Raw genomic sequence first — 20495 nt, 5'->3', positions numbered from 1 at the left:
GCACTGATGCTCCCCAACTCCCTGGGTCCTCACCGTGGGTGCTCAGCAGGCTCTGACTCTCCTGCAGGCCCCGCGAGGTGGCCTGGCCACGGGAGCGGCCACGTGGTCACTGTGACAGCCGCCTTCTAGTGTCCATGCTGGAGGCCCTGTGCCCGGAGCTGTCTCTGTCCCCTTTCACAGAGCAGGGGACCTAGGAGGGAGGGAGGTGACCAGGACCGGCCGGCACGCTTTTTCTGTAAAGGGCCACACGCTAAGTATTTCAGGCCTTGTGGCTCAGCTGGCCCTGCTGTTACTAAGCTGCAGACCGATGTGTAAATGAACAGGCGGGGCTGGGTCCTAACGACTTATCTACTGACAGTGAAATCTGAGTTCCATATAATCATCACATGTCACAAAATACCATTACTCTTGTGATTTAACCAGCAGGTTGCGAAGCAGCTGGCCCCCACCTCCCGTGACTCCCTCCCCGACCGCGCCTCCCAGGAGGGCAAGGCTGGGGGGCCATTATGCCGGCCAGACCACAGCCAGGGACCTTTCAAACCCTCCGGGGGAGAAGCCTGCGCTGGCGTTCTCCCCTCCCCACGCCTCCCTCTCCCCAGATTTTCTCTTCTTTGCATCTCCTTCCCAAAAGCCCATGTACTTCCTAGTGGCTCCTGGGTGGGGAGCGAGGAGAGAACAGAGGTGACAGACAGGGAGGGAAGTGTGGGTCAGGGGACGGCCCCCCGGGCCTGGCCTGGCACTGAGCGGGGAGGGCATCCTCTGACCAGGACCCCTCAGCCGCAGCACAAGCCCAGCCTTCCCTGCAGGCTGCAAGGACCCCCGAGGGCTGGGTGCCGGGGCAGGGGGTCATCACAGGGCTGCCCAGGTAGGGCCTGCTGGGGTCTGCGACCCACGTTTCCTAGTGGGTCGGTTAGGAGAGCTGTCTCCCAACACCTGGAAGCCTTGAGCCCTGGGCCTGGCTGTTTGCTTTGGGGCTGTTATATTTGGGTTAAATTCCACTGTGCACAGTTCAGGGGGAAGCAGCACCGTTCCAGGGATGGTGCGGTTGGACAAGTCCCCTTGGCCCACACGCTGAGGACCAGGGCTGCTCCCACGGGGTCAGGCCCATGTCCGCACGCTCCCCTGTGGGTCTGGAGCCCCCTCCCCAGAGCTGTCTGTGCTCCTGAGCTGCCTTGAGAGCCGCTGGGACCCGGGGACCCCCTGGGCTGGCACATCTGCAGAGACCTGGCTCCACCCCGCTCTGGGCAGACCCTGGGGGCCCGGGAAGGCGTGGAGAGGCGGTGGGGGGCACGGGGGGCCCACCTTGCTCTTCTCCTGCTGCAGCTCGATCTGGATGTCGGTGAGCTTGGCCCGCAGCTCCTCGTTGGCGGCCTGCAGCGCTGCGAGGACCTCTGCCTTGTCCCCCTTGCTTCGGCCGCCCGCGCCCTTCTTGGACATGGTGAGGCTGGCCCGAGGGGCGCTCGGGGCGGGACGCTCGTCCGGGCTGGGCTGTGCGCGCCGAGCTGGGGCTCCGCTACATTTTCTCACTCACCTGGAGAGAAAGCACACCTGGTGAGCAGGCTGTGGCCGGCCTGAGCGCGGGGCCGCGGGCAGGGTGGGCAGGGTGGGCAGGGTTGGCAGGGTCATGGCTGGCCCCGCGCTGCCCTGAGGGTGCTGGCCTGACTGCCCGCCAGGTCACAGCCCCGGACCGCAGGGGCCTTCTGCGCTCTGCACAGCACCCCTGACGGGGACCTCCCCCAAAACAGGAGCAAGTCCCCCGCCTCACATGTAACCAGCGCTTAATAAATGTTTGCTCTTTGCCCCTTTGGAATAAGACACCGGGGACCCAAAGTTAAGGCCCGCCTTTCACACAAGGGTGTGTGGCAGCCTGACGGTAACAGTGGGTTAGAAACACCAAAGGGAGTGGCGGCTGGGACCCCTGGGCCCCTCCACGGGGCCTATAAACTTCACCTCGGAAGGGGTCACACCCTCAGCCCAGGTGCTCGAGCCACCTCAGCGGGTGAGCACGTGCCCTGGACCACCCTGGGAGCCAGCGCCCCGCCCCGGGCCGGCTCATCCATCACCCAGCCCCATGCCCGAATCCGCTGCCCCCAGGCCTGGGGCTGCCCCTCCCTCCTCCTGTGTCCTAGCGCCAGCGCAAGTGTGGGAAATGGGTGCCTCCACCAACTTTGCCTGGATGAAAAAGCAGAGGCAGGCTGAGTCCTGCTCTGCACTCATTCCCTGCGACACCCCGTGCCTCAGTTTCCTCACCTGCACAGAGAGATACAAGAGTGTCCCCAGTGTCCCCCAAGGCCTCCATCCTGTGCTTTAGACACCCGTGCTGAGGTGCACAGGGGGTCCCGTCCACCTGGTGAGGCTCTTCAAGGCCTGGTCTGGGAGGTCCTGGGGGACCACTGGGACCCGCTGGCCAGGAGCTCTGGGTGGGGGGCTGTGCCGTCAGCCAGCCCTCAGCCTTCTGTGAGTAGGGACCTGGCCCCATGGCTGCCCTGCAGTGTCCCCAGGCCCAGTTTCACAGCGTCTCCCCTGGACCAAGCCCCACCCTCCCTACGTCCCCCCCGCCCCGTGACCCTCTCCAGCCTGTTCTCCACGCCGTCTCACGAGCAACTGTGCCAGGACCCACCCCCCGGCCCTACCCGCCCGCCTCCCCGTGTCCTGCCACAGATCGCAGTGAATTCCCAGCGCCTGTGCGATTCACTGGCTGCGTTCCTCCCCAGCTGCTATTTACTCGATGTTTTCTGAAAGTGGGCTTGTCATTCTTTACTTATTTTTAAATGAAACTCTGCAGGCCTTTCCTGGATAGAGAGGCAGCAACCGCAGCCGTCTAACAGGTCACCGAGGGCAGGCTAATATTGAGGGAGACGCCGGAGCTGGGGCGCCCCACGGGACGGCAGCAGAGGGGCCCTCCGCGCCCCGCCCCCCAGCCAGGCCCCTGCACCGCCCACCCAGCCTCTGGCTGGGCCAGAGCACAGGCCGCCTTCATTTCCTCCCGAGGGCTGGAAGCAGACGGCGTCAGCTCTGGCTGGCTCAGACCCCCAGGGGCTGAGCGGCCCCTGCCCCGGCCCTGGCCTCCCAGCACCGAGAGCTTTCGAGGCAGCGAGGGATCTTCAGCCCCAGCCTGGCAGCTCCCTAAAGGCAGGTTCACAGTTTCCTCCAACATCCATTTGGGCACAAAGACGGTGAGTGTCCTGACCTCATTATTTATGGAGATGAGTGTGGACAAAGTAAATCTCCCCAGAGCCCGCTGGGAGCACGTGAGGGGTCCCACTCGCCCGCGGCCGGGGCAGGGCGTCCAGGGCCCCTCCTCCTGCCCGGGCCATGCTCGTCCTCCGGGGGCGCTTTTCAGGGCGACTCCCGGGGAGCAGCACGGGGGTCTCCCCCTCTCGCCCGCATCCTATTTGTACTGAACGCACCCGCTTTGAGCCTTCGGATAGCGAGCACTTCGGTAGACGGAGCCACCACACCTCCCCACGGGCACCACCGTCCACAGCAGGGGGAGACGGGGCTCCCGTGACCTGGAGGCCACGCGGGCCTGGGCGGCTCCGGGGTCCCCTGGTCCCTGTTACGTGCTTCTCTGCACCCCGTGGCTTCGCCGCACACACACCCACACCCACAAAGCACCAGCTGCAATGATTACATACAGCTTCACGGATGCTGTGTACGTAACACATGCTTCCAGGTCCTTCCTGCCACCCTGGGAGACAGAAAGGGCGGACGGAGGGGAGACAGAGGCCTTGGGAGTGGTGAGGTCTCGGCCAGCACTGTGGAGCCCTCCACCTCGGGGACGCCGGGGGCTCCAGCTGGCTCGTGCCAGGGCTGTGCTCTCGTCCGAGGAGGCCCGTGACTGGCCAGTGGGAGCGCAGGCCTGAGGGGCTGCAGCGGGGCCGTCTGAGAAGGACACCACGGGCACCCACTGGACAGGGCCCTTGTGACCACCCCGTCTGCCCAGCGTGGGCCTGGATCAGCACGGGGGCTGCATTCACCAGGGCTCAGCCCCACCGCTCTCTGCCAAGGGCTCTCCCTCCCTGGCTGAGACCCTCGGGCCCGCCCGTGAAGCCCAAGCTGCCCACCCAGGGTGGGCCCTCACAGCAGCTGACGGGCCAAGGGCCGAGCACGGATCCTGCAGGGATGGGGGTCACAGGTCACAGCAGGCGGGGCCGCCTGCACGGAGCCTGGATGCTGGGTGGTCAGGGTGGGGACTGGGGGGCATGCCTGTCCCTCCCTTGGGGAAACTGGAGCAGCTTGCTAAGTGCAGACACATCCGCAGGGGCTCCACTGCCTGCCCCCCTTCCTCTCGGCCACTTCCCTGTGATGGGGCGCCCACGCTAGGACCCACCCTCCCAGCACCTGCTCTCCTTTCCAGCCAGGCAACCCCAGCCCTGAGCCCCAGCCAGCCCTGCACACACCTCCCCAGCTCTGACAGCCCCGGGTAGCCACTCACTAACCTCCATGGAGCCCTCTGTGGCCTCGGGGCCCAGCGCACGGAAGGCCCTCGGGCTCTGCTGAATGCTCTGCCGCTGGGTGGGCACTCCTGCCAGGAAGCGTCACTGCCCTCTGGGGGGGTGGGGTCGGAGCAGTGCTGAGCCAGCGCTACCACCAGGTCTCGGGTGGGCCGGAGCTGTCCCCTCCACGTGGAGCCACAGCCCATGCTGTCTGAACCTCAGATGTGGAACTGCCCCCAGACTCAGGGTCAGGCCTCGGGCCTCCCGCCCGCTGCGGTGCTGGTGGGAAGGGGAGGGGCGATGTCCGACCGGCCACGCGTGGGCCGGTGACCAGGCTGTAGCCCGCCTGATAAAGACTCACTTAAGCATCCTCAGATCACACTGCTCCCGTAATCGGAGTCTGCGTCGCAGTGCTGGGCGCCTTAAATCTTTGCCGTTGGATCAGACCCTCCCAAATATGAGTGTCGTGTGCCCTACGTGGGAAGCCCAGGGGTGCAGGAGAGGGGGAGGGATTTCACCAAGTCCTCTCGCACTCCCTGCACCAACCCAGCGCCCACTTGAGACCCAGACCAACCGCGTTTGCCGCGCTCTGGTCAGAAGTTGTTAAGTTATCGGATCCATAGCGCAGTCTGTCCACCTCTGTCTCGGGGTCTCCAAGGAGGTAATAAAACAAGCAGAAGAGGTCTGCTCTGATCTCTCTGAATAAGTCATTTTGTGTTGGGAGGGTTGAGAGAGGAGACCAAGCCCGCGATCCAAGAGCGTGTTTGTAGCACGCAACAGTCGCCACGGGAAGCCGGTCCGTATGCCTGGCCCCCACCTGTCCTGCCGGCCTCCATCCAGCATCTCTCCATGTGGAGACTCCGGGCTGGCGCGCTGCCCCCGACATGCAGGTAGAAGGAAACCGCCAACAAGCAGACCGCAGCCAGGGTGGCGCCCCAGCAATGGGTGAGCGGCCGGGGTCATAAAGGGGTCTTGACCTTGCAAAGCTGGTCGTATTTACATGGACTCTTTCTGGGTTAAGCGGTTTATCTACGGAGAAGAAAGGATGCACTTGATGCTTCTGAGCTTGTCAATTCCACGGAAACCCAAGGTGCGGGAGGGTCAGAGGCACCTGTCACGTCCCACAGGGACCTCCAAAGGACGGGAGACGGTCCTCCGAAGGGCTATCGGGACAAAGGGGCTGAGGCTGAATCGACTTTTCTAGGGGCCAGAGGCAGAGGTCAGGAGTCCGAGGGGCGCGCACGAGGCTACGGCGTGAAGCTTCGTGGGGACCAGGGACCGGAGCAGCCCCAGTGCAGCCACGCCAGCCATAGTGCCTGTGCCTGCAGGCCACGACCCGGGGAGCCGAGTCACGCCAGCCTTCGGTCGAGCGCCCCAAGTTCCTGCACCCTGAGCCCCCACCCACGCGCTATCTCTAGTCCTGAGGTCGGAACAGCTCTGAGCAAACAGGGCAGCGGCCCCTCTCCTCCCCCGCCCAGCGAGGAGGCCTCTGCCGTCCTGCTCTGGCCCCGAGGGGGACACGGCTGCCCAGCACAGGGTTTCTCGGCTCAGCAAAAGGCCCAGAGAGGCGGCCGCGCACAGCACCCCATCCAAGTGGCTTTTCTGGCAAACCTTCAAGTCAGGCCACCGGGTCCCCGAGGCAGAGGCGTCCCGCCCGAGGGTACAAGGAGGAGAGAAACGGCCGGGCCCGGCGACAGGCCTGGGGGCAGCTGAGGGGGACTCCGGGTGTGCTTCTCTGACCGGGAAGGCTGGGTGTCACACCCCACACAGCGTGCGCCCAGCGCTGCGCTCAGAAACAACTCCCCTTCCTGCACCGACTTCAGACACATCCCAGTTTTGGGACGGCTTTCAGCAAATTCACAGGAAGGAGCATCTGACTGGCTTCATTTCCTCCCAGGAATGACATGCATCCTACTGGACACGGCCCGGAAATCGGCAGGGATTGGTGGACTTCTGCCGCAATGCCCCGCGCTTGTAACAGCAAGACTTTTGCTGCTAATCAAATCAGACGTGTGAAGAAAGGGCTCGTCTCGTGCTAAACCGACAGCGACCCTTAGAAACATGCACGGTGTTTTTAATGTGTCTCCTAAGAGAGATTAGAATTATTGAGGGTTTGGGTTATAACCTTTATTTCTAACTGCAACATTCTCCAAGAAGTCAAATGTGTGTTGATCTTGCACAAACCCTGACTGGAAACGGAGTTTGCAGAAAATAGGGTGGTGGCGTTTGCTAAAAGGACGAAGGGAAGGAAAGGAAACTTTCCAATACCCTCCCTCCGGGTTCTGGTGGGAACTGCTGTGAAGAACGCTAGGAACTAGGCATGGCCCACCTGGCCGGGAAGTTAGGGCTGAACGGACCAGGGTGGTCCCTTTTCCCTGCCCACTCTGTCCTGCTGCCAGGCACATGACCTCCCAGAGATATTTTAGAAAATGATTCTCAAGCCCCCAAAAGCATGAGACTCTCCTAAGAAAGCCTATTAAATATGGTCCAGGCTCTCCGGGAGGAAGAAGTGCCCAGGAGTCCATGTGGTGGGCAGAGACCCTGTTCCTGGTCACTATCAGGTGTAGGAAATCCAGCTCTGGGAGAGAAGCGTCTGGGTAAGGAGTCCCTTCCTCACCCAAGCGTCCCTGGTGTGGCAGGAGGTTACTGTGAAGACAGGCCATAGGAGAGGAAGAGCCAGACGGGGCTCCAGGCGGGCAGCTACCCATGCCTGGTGAGATGGCCGACCCACCTGACATGCATCCTACTGGATGCATTGGCGGGGGGGGGTTTCTACAGGGCCCGTGGGACATCTGTGCTCCCACCACGGTGACCATCACAACAGACGATAAGATCCTCCAGTGGAGAAGATGCCCGCTCTTCTCACAAGGCCCGTGGTTCTCAGCCGCAAGATCTTTGCCTTTGACTTCAACACACTCGTATTTTTAGCTATAAATTTGATGGTGAGTCATCATTTCTAGTTTACAGAACTGAATCCAATGCATTTCCCTTTTTGTTGGAAGGAGATGTGTGTGATGCAAGGCTGCAGTTCTGACTCACCTGTGAATGAGTTAAAACACTGAACTTTCCTAGAGGTGCCATGACTTATTCTTAAATAAGCTTCGAGATGACTGTAGATTCAGATGCAGCCATATGAACTAATACAGAGAGATCCCATGTGCCCTCAGTGCAGTTCCCACCATGGAAGCATCTTGAGAAACTAAGAATCATGACCAGGACGCTGACTTTGGAAATGTCAGGTTACGGAACACCCTCTCTCCACAAGGATCCCTCCTGTTGCCTTTTAAACCCAACCTTTATCCCCTCCTTAGCCCCTGGCAACCACAAATCTGCTCTCCATTTCTATAATTTTGTCATTTCAAGAATGTTATAGAAATGAAATCGTAGAGTATGTGACCTTTTGGAATCACCTTTTTTCACTCAGCATAATTCTGGAGATCCATCCAAGTTGTGTGTGTAGAGTTCATGTTCATTCGTGTTTACTGCTGTGTACGTAGCACTCATAGTGCGGTCACATTATCCACTCACCCACTGAAGGACACCCGGGCTGTTTCCAGTTTTGGGTTATTACGGATAATGCTGGCATAAACATTCATGTGCAGACGGTTGTGTGAACATAAGTCTTCATTTCTCTGATACAAATGCCTAGAAGTACAATTGCTGGATCATACACAGTTGAACGTTTCGTCACTTAAGAAACTGCAAACTTCCTTCCAGAGGGGCTGCACCATCTGACATTCCTGCCACCAACATGCGAGGGATCTCGTTTCTCTGCATCCTTGCCAGCATTTGGTGTTGCTGCTATTTTTGATTTTAGCCATTCCGATAGGTGGTATCTCATTGTGGTTTTATTTTTTTAATGAGGTATAGTTGATTTACAATGTTGTGTTAATTTCTGCTGTACAGCAAAGTGACTCAGTTATACATATATATATGTACATTCTTTTTTTATATTCTTTTTCATTATGGTTTATCCAAAGATATTGAATACAGTTCCCTGTGCTATATAGTAGGACTTTTCTGTTTATCCATTCTATATATAACAGTTTACATCTGCTAATCCCTAACTCCCAATCCATCCCTCTCCCACCCACTTCCCCTTTGGCAACCACAAGTCTGCTTTCTACGTCTGTGAGTCTGTTTCTGTTTCATAGATAGGTTCATTTGTGTCATATTTTAGATTCCACCTGTAAGTAATATCATATGGTATTTGTCTTTCTCCTTCTGACTTACTTCACTTAATATGATAATCTCTAGTTGCATCCATGTTGCTGCAAATGGCATTATTTTGTTCTTTTTTATGGCTGAGTAGTATTCCATTATATATACGTACCCCATCTTCTTTATCCATTCATCTGCTGATGGACATTTAGGTTGTTTCCATGTCTTGGCTACTGTGAATAGTGCTGCTATGAACATAGAGGTGCAGGTATCTTTTTGAATTATAGTTTTGTCCCGATATATGCCCAGGAGTGGGATTGCTGGATCATATGGTAGTTCTGTTTTTAGTTTTCTGAGGAACCTCCATACTGTTTTCCATAGTGGCTGCAACCAATTTACATTCCCACCAACAGCGTAGGAGGGTTCCTTTTTTCTGCACACACTCTCCAGCATTTGCTATTTGTAGACTTTTTAATGATGGCCATTCTGACCCGTGTGAGGTGGTGTCTCTTTGTAGTTTTGATTTGCATTTCTCTAATAATTAGCGATGCTGAGCAGCTTTTCGTGTACCTACTGGCCATCTGTATGTCTTCGTTGGAGGAATGTCTATTCAGGTCTTTTGCCCATTTTTCTTTCTTTTTTTTAAATTTTAATTTTAATTTTTATTGGGCGATAGGGGATGGGTTGGGAAATATCCCTGCAAGTCATGCCCCACTAGGGAAATGTCCATTCTGATTCTCCTGGGAGAGCTTTCGGAGCTGCTTCTTTTTCTTGGAGCTGCCGCTCTCGCTGGCAGCAGCCTCTTCAGGTCCACTGCTGAGTGGCTCCTCCTTGGAGTAGGATTTCCTCTTTTTCTTGGGGACCCTCTTGTTTCCTGACTCTTCAGGGTCCCTAGCTGGTTCCTCTTTGGGGAAAGATTTCCTCCTTTTGGTGAGACTTCCACTGCCAGCTGTCTCTTCAGGATCACTACTAACCAGATCCTCCTTGGAAACAGATTTCTTCTTTTTGGGTTTGGAGGAGACAGATGGGTCTTCCATTCCATTCTCCTGAGGAGGCTCCTGGGGCTTTTGCTTTTTCTTCTTTTTGGGTCTTTCACTTGTCTCCTCACATTCCTCTGGGGTACTACTGATGCTTTCTGAAGACGCCAGGGCAATCGCAGCCAGCCTTTCATTTTCCTTCTTCAAGCGTTTCTTCTCCTGTTTCTCCAGCTTTCTAGTAATCTCAGCAGCCGCTTCCTCTGCCTGAACCATTGCCTCCTTCATGATGTCCAGATTCTTTCGTGGAATCTCTCCAGTCTCATAGAAGGACAGCCACTCCTGAACTTGTTCTCGAAGCTTCTCCCCAAATACACTGTAGGTACCTCAGAGAAGCAACCAATTAGTGAGGCAATACTGCATTTGTTTGCCAGGTATCAGGAGATGCGTTTTGCCCATTTTTCGATTGGGTTGTTTGTTTGTTTGCTATTGAGTTGTATGTGCTGTTTGTATATTTTGGAAATTAAGCCCTTGTCGGTCATGTCATTTGCAAACATTTTCTCCCGTTCCATAGGTTGTCTTTTCCTTTTGCTTATGGTTTCCTTTCCTGTGCAAAAGTTTGTAAGTTTGATGAGGTCCCATTTGCTTATTTTTGTTTTTATTTCTACGGCCTTGGGAGATTGACCTAAGAAAACATTGGTACGATTTATGTCTTACGGTGGTTTTAATTGGCATCTCCCTAACCGCTATTGGTAACGTCTTTTCACGTTCTCATCTGCCATCTGTACATCCTCTTCAGTAAGACGTCTGTTGCTAGGCTGTTCTCGGCTGTTCTGCTGCTGGCCCTTTGGCCAGACAGAGCAGGCTTTTCTTGGGGCTGTTTCTGTCTGTGCCTGTTGGTATGTCTGACTTGCTGGCTTCTTCAACTCCAACCCCGCAATGTACGAGGCCAGGGAAACCCAGGGAGCTCACCGCGCTGTATCTTCTTGGATCTTGAGGTCCCTAGCCCGATGCCTCCTTCACGCCCCCTTTCAGAGTCTCCTTATGTTTGTTTTAGACCCAATGTCTAAAGAGTTTTTATTGTCTTGACAGGAGGAGCAGGAGAGGCATGTCTGCTCTGTCTTCCTGGAGGCAGAAGGCCTGCCGCAACTTTGTGAGCAGAGAAGGAAATCTTGGACTTGTATTTACGACTATTTCAGTTCTAATTTAAATCACAAGCACTATTTGAAATTTTCCACCTCAGGTCTCAGGATCGAAGACAGACATGATATTAAATGATTGTAGAAACCACCCACCTGTTTGAGGAAAGGGTCATCACCCCCGCACTTGAGTGAACGGCTCTTGGGGGAAGACACGTGTTGTATAAGGCGCTTAAATTCGGTCCAGGGAGGAAGGCTTACCTGACATTAACCCCTGGATGTCCCTCCTGAGACACAAGAACTAGCAGCAGCTATGACTTTATAAAGTGAACCACTGAGCGCTGTAAATGTCTTCCAGGTGGCAGCACAAGAGTTTTGAAAATAACAGAACCGGGTTTATACACAGCTTTGCTTCTACCAAACCCATCACCTGCCCAATCACGTTTAAAAATGGAGATGTGTGGGCTTCCCTGGTGGCGCAGTGGTTAGGAATCCACCTGCCAACGCAGGGGGCACAGGTCCGAGCCCTGGTCCGGGAAGATCCCACATGCCACGGAGCAACTAAGCCCGTGCGCCACAACTACTGAGCCTGTGCTCTAGAGCCCGCGTGCCACAACTACTGAAGCCTGCGCGCCTACAGCTGTGCTCCGCAACAAGAGAAGCCACCGCAATGAGAAGCCCACGCAACGCAACGAAGAGTAGCCCCCGCTCGCCACAACTAGAGAAAGCCCACGCGCAGCAACAAAGACCCAACACAGCCAAAAATAATAAATAAATAAAATAAATAAATTTTAAAATTAAAATAAAATTTAAAAAAATAAAATAAAAATGGAGACGTGTAACCACCAGATTTCCAGGAAAGACTCTCAGGATCACCAGCCAAAACCTGGTTCTTCAGATGAGGAAACTGGGGTTCAGAGGGAGCATGTCTCCCAAGGAGCACCTGGTCCAGGCCTGCTCTCCCCACAACACATGGCACAGCGTGGCCTGGTGGGTTCCCCTCAAGGCCTTGTGATCCTGAGACAGCAGGGAGAGACCCCAGAAGGGTGATCTCAAGAGTGAGCCAAATTAGCCGAGACTGAAAGCTGATCCGTTTCTGACTCAGAAAGCTGAAAGGAAAGCCTCAAAAGCAACAAACTCTTCCCAAGTGGCTCACCCTGCGCCCCAGAACAATGCTCAGATATTTAAAGGAATACAAAGAATTCAGCACCAACAATATAAAATCACAATGTCCGGCATTCAATCAAAAATTACCAGGCATGCAAAGAAGTAGGGGAATAGGACCTAATGAGAGGGGGGGGGGAAAAAAAACTAACAGAAAGAAATGCAGACATGAGGCAGATGTGAGAATTAGTAGACCAGGATGTTAAAACAGCCAGTATTGATAAAACCACAAGCTTCAGAAGGCAGAGGAAACAGCAGCAGGTTAAGAAGAGACATGGAATAAATTTTAAAGATCCAAATCAATAATACGGAGATCAAAATACCATGTCTGAGACAAGAAATACACTGGATGGTATTAACATTAGAATTATATATCGCAAAAGAAAAGGTTCGTGAACTTGAAAGAGAGCAATGAAAGTTGTCTAAACTAGAACAGTGATTGGAAACCTACTGTCATCGATTTAAAAAATATGTCAACAACCTCTTCTTTAGTAGAATCTTTACATTATTCCTCTTCTTTTTTGAAATTCTACCAACCTCACAGAGTAAGGTTATATATTGCCCCCAATGGCATACTTTTTTTTGATTGAAGGACTTTCACCCTATCACATCTTTACAGCACAAGAAAATGCATATAAATGGAAATTTAGATTTTTTACTGTGACCTTCAGCACTGAGGTTATAAAAACGTCTTTCAGGTTGAGTTATCATTGCAATCATTATGGCTGTATAACTGGTTCAAATAGCACAAATATATTACAAATTCTGATAAATTATTAAATGCAAGAAGTAAAATTGTGTTAGAAACGCATCTCTGAATAAGCTGGAGGGGGCTGGTGGTCTGAGAACTTCAGTTAAAGCTTTCCTTTCTCCCCGCGTTTGGTGCCCAACAGCTGTCCACCTGGGGAGGGGAGCGTCTGCCTGGCTTTGTAGAGCCGGTGGGGGGCGGGGGGAGATGAAGAGGAAGCTGCAGGCAGCCCACTCCCCCTCGAAAGCCCTCTAAGCGCGCACAGTGGGTGCGCGTCTTGCTGCTTGAAGACCACTGTCCCCACCACTGCACAACCAAACCAACGGGCCTTTGTGCATCCAAGGTGCTGCATAAAAGGCCCAGGATGCAGGTGCTCGGGGCCTGCCTGGTGCCTCACGTTCTCACACCGCCCCGGGGGCTGATCCTGGACAGTCCCAGAAAGGGTCCCAGGAGCTTCTGAAAGCCCAGGATGGGCTGCGCACGAGGGGAAGGCCAGGTCCCCGCAAGGGGCGTCAGGGCTGCAAGGAAGCAAAGGAGGTTCTCGGGAAGCTTCTGCAGAATCCCTCCTGGCACTGGGAGTGCACACGACGGATGGCAGAACTGGCCTTGGAGAGGGCAGGGGCTCGTTGGTGAATGATGTCCACTCCTGGAGGGCCTGGTGGGCCTGGGAGGCAGCCGGCAAGACAGAAGGCACCCCGGAGCCTCTCGCTGCACCTCGCGGCCTGAACCTCGCATTTCCCCCCCAGTCCGGCTCACCCGGAAACCTGGGCCGGGGGACGTCACCTCCCACTGGCACAGTGCCATCTGGTTCTCACCACACTGGCTCACTGCATTCATTGCCTCAAATACAGAAAGGGTTTAAATGAAACACTTTAATTTTTTCCATCTTTGTACTCATGTACAGCTTCTTTGGCTCTGAAACCTGCCAGCCACTGAACCGAGACGCAGGGCTCAAAATGTGGTATCTGGGGTGTGTTTCCGCAAGCGTGTTAATGCCTGGGACCAACTGAGAAGAGTGGCTGGGTCTGGGGTTGCCGCTCAGCTCGGGACCCCTCAGGAAGCCTTGGCTGAGGATGGGACCCAGCCTCTGAGCCTGCGTCCCGGCTTGAGACCAGGACTGGAAGGACCCAGACAGGGCAGAGCCTCAATCATAGACACAGCCCTGGAGACTGGTGACATACAGGGTCATTTCTGCTCACATACGTGGCCGAGATGAATGGAAAACAGCTAATCTAAATAAGTGATAGATAGATAGATGATAGATGGATAGATAGATGATAGATAGGAAGGATAGATAGATAGATGATAGATAGGAAGGATAGATAGATAGATGATAGATAGGAAGGATAGATAGATAGATGATAGATACACAGATAGATGATAGGAAGGATAGATAGATGATAGATGGATAGATAGATAGATAGGTAGATAGATACATAGAGTGAGTGAGCAGACAGACAGACAGAATGATGGACCAAAGCAGCCTCCTTTGTCCTCCTTCCTGAAGACGCTCTTCCTATTTCTCCTGAAGTTCAACCAAGGTCTGGCTGAGGGACTATCTGTTCTAAAAGAAGTGTCTTTTTACTGACAAATCAACATCAGGCATGCCGTTTCGCGCACAACCGGGGTACGGCCTGCCATGTATCTGCCTGAGAGACACGTGGTCCCCCTGCCTGGAGGGGAAGGGTCTCGTCACCACTGAGATGCCTCCACAAGCTAGCGGCCAGCTCCCAGGGTTGTGAGTCGCACAGAAGGCCTTGCTGACCCACGTGCCCTGCCCCAGCTGGTCCTATGCTGTGTGGAACGGCAGGGTCAAGGGCCACCGAGGCAGCTGGAGATGGAGGCAGACCTGGAGGACACACATTACCAGGACTGGACCTTCTGAGGGTCTGAATAAAGACGGGGGGGTGGCACTGGGACAAGAACAGACTGTGGTCAAAGGGGCAGGCTGGGCGGACCAACACGGGTACCGTCACCCGTGTGATGAAGGGACACCACGATGGCTGGGGGAGGATGGCCTTTCTGCTGCCTGGGCGCCCACAGGGGGTCTACGCAGCCCCTACCTCACACTGCAGACAAAATAGCACTTTCCCACGGGCTGCAGAAACAAACATGAGAGGTGAAACAATCATCCTCTAGAGGAAAACCTAGTGGGGCTTCATGACCTTGGAAGTGCACAGATTTCTTATCGGGACACAAACAGCACTGCCCATAAAGGAAAACTGGGTAGATGGGACTGTATCAAGGACAAAGGAGAGTGAAAAGGCAAACCACAGGCTCAGAGAAGACGTCTCAACACCCGCTCACCGAGGACTGTCCAGAGCGCGGGAAGAATTCTGACAAACCAACTAGACAAAGACGGACCACCCGGTGGGAAGCGGGCAGAGATGTGAACGAGCACCTCACACCGAGGACGCCCAGAGGCCGTGGACAGGACGACGGGCTTGGCCTCGTGGTCACAGTGAGACGGGGACATGGTGAGTCCTCTCCCTCACCCAGACTCCCGTTCCCTCCGTGGGAAAGCGCCAGTCAGAGGACGGGGCGTCACCCGGAGCGCCCCGTGTCTTCCCCTCTTTGGGCCCCCAAGTTCTGCTCTGGCCACAGGTTAACGCCTGGCTCACTCTCCCGTGCGGTTTAGAGCTATTTTCTGGTAGTAGAACAAGTTGACTACCGGTTACTCTATAGCTGCCAGAAGAGGAGTTCAGGAAACCCTTTGTTCATGGAACACGGCTCAGAACTAGTGTTCTGCAATATAATTTAGGGGAAAAGCTACGGTGGTTGGTAAGGAGTGTTCTCTGTCAGAGGTACGAGAAAGATGTACGTGTGTCCGTAGATGCATGGGGGGTGGGTGTGACACTGAGCAATGGGCCGGGGCGGTCCTGACGGCAGCCCAGGGGGACCCGCCGTGTCAGTGCAGAGAGAGGACAGTTCTGCCCCGAACCAGAGGCGTTTTACTCCTAAAATAGCTCTTTAGGGGAAAAAAAGGAAACTTGCTCAGAATAGCGTCTAAAACACCCAATTAATGATGTGCTCTCTCCGACAGCAGGAGTTTGAAAATAGGAAGCTGAGGGGTGTGCGGCGGGCAGGCTGCCTGGGAACCAGCATTGCACGCAGCCCTGGCGTCCCACGGCCCGCCCAGCCCTCAGGAGGCGCTGCTGCTTCGTTCACTCCGGCAGCTGTCGAGCCAACTGCAATTTACCCAGAAGGTCCCGGAACCCCGTGCTACGGACACAAACTGCCTTGCTTAGCATCTGCTCCAGAAATTCAGGTTTGGTTTCGTCTCTCTTGATTAACCAGTATATACTGTGTATCAGTAAAAAAATACACTTACAGTTACAAAGTGCAGTCATTAGTGAGATTTTTGTAGAAAACTGACATTGTTATTGTAAACCTGAAAGTTTCAGCTCCCTGACATTTTATCCATGAAAACTATTTATTTGCTTACTTTTGTTTCTTAAATATAAGATTTCTTAGAAACATGACTATTCGTCCCAGCAAAACAGACTGCATTCATTTGGGGAAGAGGGTCCGTGGTTAAGCTGTGGGCACCCAGTGTGAGAGGCAGACAACGTCCCGACGCTGTCCACGTCCTAATCCCGGACCCCGTGAACACATCACCTTCCACGGCCAAAGGGGTCTCGCCAGCGTGGTGAAGGTTAAGGACTCTGAGATGAGGAGATTACCCTGATCATCCCTGTGGCCGCATGTAAGCACATGAGTCCTAAAAGCAGAGAGCCTTTCCCAGCCGAGGTCAGGAGACCGACCTGAGGAAGACTAGACCACGCTGCTGGCCCTGAGGTGGAGAAAGCAGCCCCAACCAGGATGGACACGGCCTCCAGGAGCTCAGAATGGCCTCAGGCCACACAGCACAAGAGGACAGGGATGTGGGTCGCAGGACGACAAGGAAGTGAATTCTGCCAACAAACCGAGTGAGCAGGGAAGCGGCCCAGGACCCAGGGGAGCCACCGGCCGCACTCCGGCTTAACGCCCTGCCGCCCCTCCCCGCGCCGAGGACTCTGACCCAGATAACGCAGCAAGTTTGTGCTGCTTCCCTCGCCTGGTTTGTGGCATCTGTTTGGGGGGCAACAGAAAATCAACACATACTAGTCCCCAAGGGGCCGAAGGGCTGCAGCGGTGCCCGCGTGTGGGCAGAACCAACGGTGCACCAGGCCCACGCCCTCTCTTCCTCTGTCCCCTGGTCACAAGGAAGTCCCCCGAGGCCACCATGTGAGCAGGGCGGGAGCAGGCGGTGTGGCCGGGTGAGGCCGCGGGCATTCGGGCCACGTCCTCCTGCAATTCCCCTGCATCCCGGGCCCCTCGGGCCAATGTCCCCGTGAGGACTGAGCACGGCTGTGCACGCCTAACCTGACGGCCTGGAGGGCTGGATGACCCCCAGCTCACGATGGGCAGCTCCGGCCCCACGGCAACTCGATGGCCATGTTACGTGTCAGTCTCCACTGAGGCCCGGCAGCGGGCTGCACAGTCCCAGCAGGGAGGGGACCGAGTCCCCTCCACCACACTCCGAGGCTTCTCACCGAGCTGCCCTGAGAGCAGTTTGAAATGGGCCTGGGAGAAACACGGCAAATGTTTTTCTAACAGAAAAATAATTTCTTTAGTCTAAACATGTAATTTTACTAAGAAGAAAAAAACCCGATCTCATGAATAGCCAGGTGACCGAAAAAGACTTCATGGTTCAGAAATAGGCCCTATGTTACATGCAAGAATCTAATACATTATATTCAACGGCAAGGGCAAGAATATCATTCATAAGTACCGAGATGATTAGCTGAAAGGGAAATAAATCTACGGAATACTGACTTTCTAACATGAAATTCTAAATGGATTAAGAGAATTAAGGGTGAAAAATCAAATCATTAAAACTAGTGAGGAGAGTAGAAATGAGCATTTCTCAAATCTCTGGAGAGAGGATTTTCTAGGCTTAAAGAAGATGAAAGGAATTCACACAAGGAAAGATCAATAGACTCCACTGCATTAAAATTTCACATCTCTTTCTTACCAGTGTGATGCAGTCAAGAAGCTAAAAAGAAGTTGAAACACTATTTGCAGTGAATACAACAAAAAAGTTAGTGTCTTTACTATATTAGAAGATTGTGAAACTCAATAGTAACATTAAGTCACAAGATAAATAGGTAACTATCAAAAGACATAATTTGCAAAAAAGGAAAGAAAAGTGATTTTTAAAACATATGAGAAAACTTCCTCTGCTTAAGATGTAGAAAATCACAAGAGAATGTTCCTCCCATCCTGAAAATGAGAAAGAGCCACCACATAATCTACCAAATCATATCTTTCTTTGGGCCCAGAAAAATTTAGGTCCCAAGAGAACCAGACGGTGACAAGCCCTTCCAAGGGAACAGAGGCACCTGAGCTGGTTCACCTCTGGCAGAGATCAGGGGGAAGAAGAAATCAGCTCCAATTTCAACACGTTTCCAAGGGCTGAATGTGGGTTGGCACATCAGTCTGGAATTGCTGGAGCCCAAATTTGAGGAAGGCTGAGGGCAGGACAGAGGCTGGAGGGGTTCCGCTCCCCCCGTACCCTGACCCCGTGGTGCAGGATGCAGGAGCAGGCAGCTGCCGCTGGGAGGGAACCAGACACTCCCCAATTCCAGGCCCCTCTTCCACGCAGAGCAGAAGCCTTAAGCCACTAGGAGGAGAGCAGCAAACCCGCTTGTCCTCAGGGTCACGGGGAGAGGGTGAAAGGAAAGCCCCTCTTTCCCTTCTGCCCGGGAACTAGGAGAAGACCCCTGCCTCTAGGGTAAGAGTGGAAGCCAAAAACACCTGCTCCTGGGGAGGGAGAGGGAGGCCCTGGGGTTCAGGATCCTGCAGTGACACAAAGCAGAGCTCGGCGGCTGGGGGAAGGGGTGGGAAGGCTGAGAAGACCCCCCTCAAGTTCAGGCACATGGGCCTTGATTCCTCTAAGGCTGGACCAGAAGAATGAAGACCCCCTTCCCCCAAACAAGCTTGCACTGGGTACAAGCAACAGCAGGCCAGTGCTGGGGGAGGGGCCAGGGTGCAGAAAGAGACCCTTCCGTGGTGCAGGTGTGCAGAGCGTCAAAAGCTAAGCGTGGAGTGGGAACATAGAATAACCCCTCCAACCCCCGGGCACCACACCGCACACAGCACGAGGCCGCCACTGCTGGACGGTAACAACAGAAACAACACACCCCGACCCACACTGCTCCTGCCTGGCTTGCCTCAAACCCACACCCTAACCCAAGAAGAGACGTGCCCGTTTCTGGGCATGATATTTTTTCCCTCAGCCCCCACTGTTCTTCCACAGACAATGTCTGACATTCAATCAAAAATTATGAGACTCAGAAAAAAGCAAGGAAAACCACCCACTGTCAACAAATAAAGCACTCAATAGAACTAGATTCAGAGATGCTAAGTTGTTGCAACGACCAGACAGAAAATTTAAGTAACTCCAATTCTTATGTTGAAGCATCTAGTGGAAAAGGTGGACAACGTGGATGAAAAGATGGAGAATTACGGCAGAGAAACGGAAACTATAAGAAAGGCTCCAATGGAAACATGAGTAATAACAAACATGCTTTCGGAGGTGAAGAATTCTTTGACTGGCCCATCAGTGGAATTGACAGCACTGAGGAAAAGACTCAGTGAACACGAAGATAGGCCAATGGAAAGTATCCAGTATGAAACACAAAAAGAAAAAATAAAACAAAACAGTCTCTAAAACCGTCAGGCAATATCAAGCAGCCTAACATACGTACAGGTGGGGTCACAGAGTAAACAGGGACAGAGAACAGGTGAAAAAAATGTATAAAGAAACAAAATGACAGAGGATTGTTCAAAATTAATAAAACATGGGACTTTCCTGGTGGCGCGTTGGTTAAGAATCTGTCTGCCAATGCAGGGGATACAGGTTCGAGCCCTGGTCCGGGAAGATCCCACGTGCCACGGAGCAACTAAGCCCGTGCGTCACAACTACTGAGCCTGCACTCTAGAGCCCACAAGCCACAAATACTGAGCCCACGAGCCACAACTACTGAGCCTGCGCACCTAGAGCCAATGCTTCACAGCAAGAGAAGCCACAGCAATGAGAAGCCCGCACACCGCAACGAAGAGTAGCCCCCGCTCGCCGCAACTAGAGAAAGCCTGCACGCAGCAACGAAGACCCAGTGCAGTCAAAAATAAAATAAATAAATTTTTAAAAAACCCAAAAAAACCCAAAAGCAAACAACACAAAACAGAAAATAATAAGTGCTGGTGAAGATGTGGATAAATCGGAGCCCTTGTGTACTGCTGGTGGGAATGTAAAATAGTTCAGCTGCTTTGGCAAAGAGTCTGGCAGTTCCTCACACAGTAGGATACACTACCCACCAACAGCAGAACATGTAGTGCTTTCAAGTGTACATAAAGTATTCATCCAGACAAACTATATACGGGGCAATAAAACAAATCTCAACAAAGCTAAAATAATTGAAATGATTCAAAGTAGGTTCTCCAGCCCCAAAGAAATTGAACTAGAAATATATAATACAAAGATATCAAGGAAAAATTTAAATACTTGGAAATTTTAAAAACACATTTCTAAATAACCCATAGGTGAAAGAAGAAATTAGAAAAATATTTTGAACTGAATGAAAATAAAAACATGATATATCAAAACATTTTGGACACAACTAAAGTGGTAAGAGAGAAAAATTATGACAATAAATGCTTGTATTAGAAAATAATAACTATCTCCAATCATAATCTAATCCTAGTATAAACTTCCATTTTAAAAACATAGAAAAATTACAATAAAGTAAATGCAAAGTAAGCAGAATAGAAATAATAAGGATGTTAGTAGAAATCAATAATTTGAAGACAGATACACAAGAGAAGA

At 53.1% G+C, this 20495-nt stretch overlaps 1 protein-coding gene across 21 annotated transcripts in view; it reads right to left on the bottom strand.

Moving 5' to 3' along the window:
- Positions 1–20495, bottom strand: part of JAKMIP3 (Janus kinase and microtubule interacting protein 3) — a 104206-nt gene that overhangs the window by 56555 nt on the left and 27156 nt on the right. For all 21 annotated transcript variants that reach the window (XM_068548776.1, XM_068548774.1, XM_068548779.1 and 18 more), the window contains one exon: positions 1303–1531. In XM_068548776.1, coding sequence (XP_068404877.1) covers positions 1303–1437 — 135 coding nt within the window. In that variant the 5' untranslated portion in view covers positions 1438–1531. The remainder of the gene's footprint in view (positions 1–1302; positions 1532–20495) is intronic.

Source organism: Eschrichtius robustus, chromosome 7 (genome assembly GCF_028021215.1).
Source record: "Eschrichtius robustus isolate mEscRob2 chromosome 7, mEscRob2.pri, whole genome shotgun sequence".
Taxonomy (NCBI): Eukaryota; Metazoa; Chordata; class Mammalia; order Artiodactyla; family Eschrichtiidae; genus Eschrichtius; species Eschrichtius robustus.
This window is presented reverse-complemented; position numbering and strand designations above follow the sequence as displayed.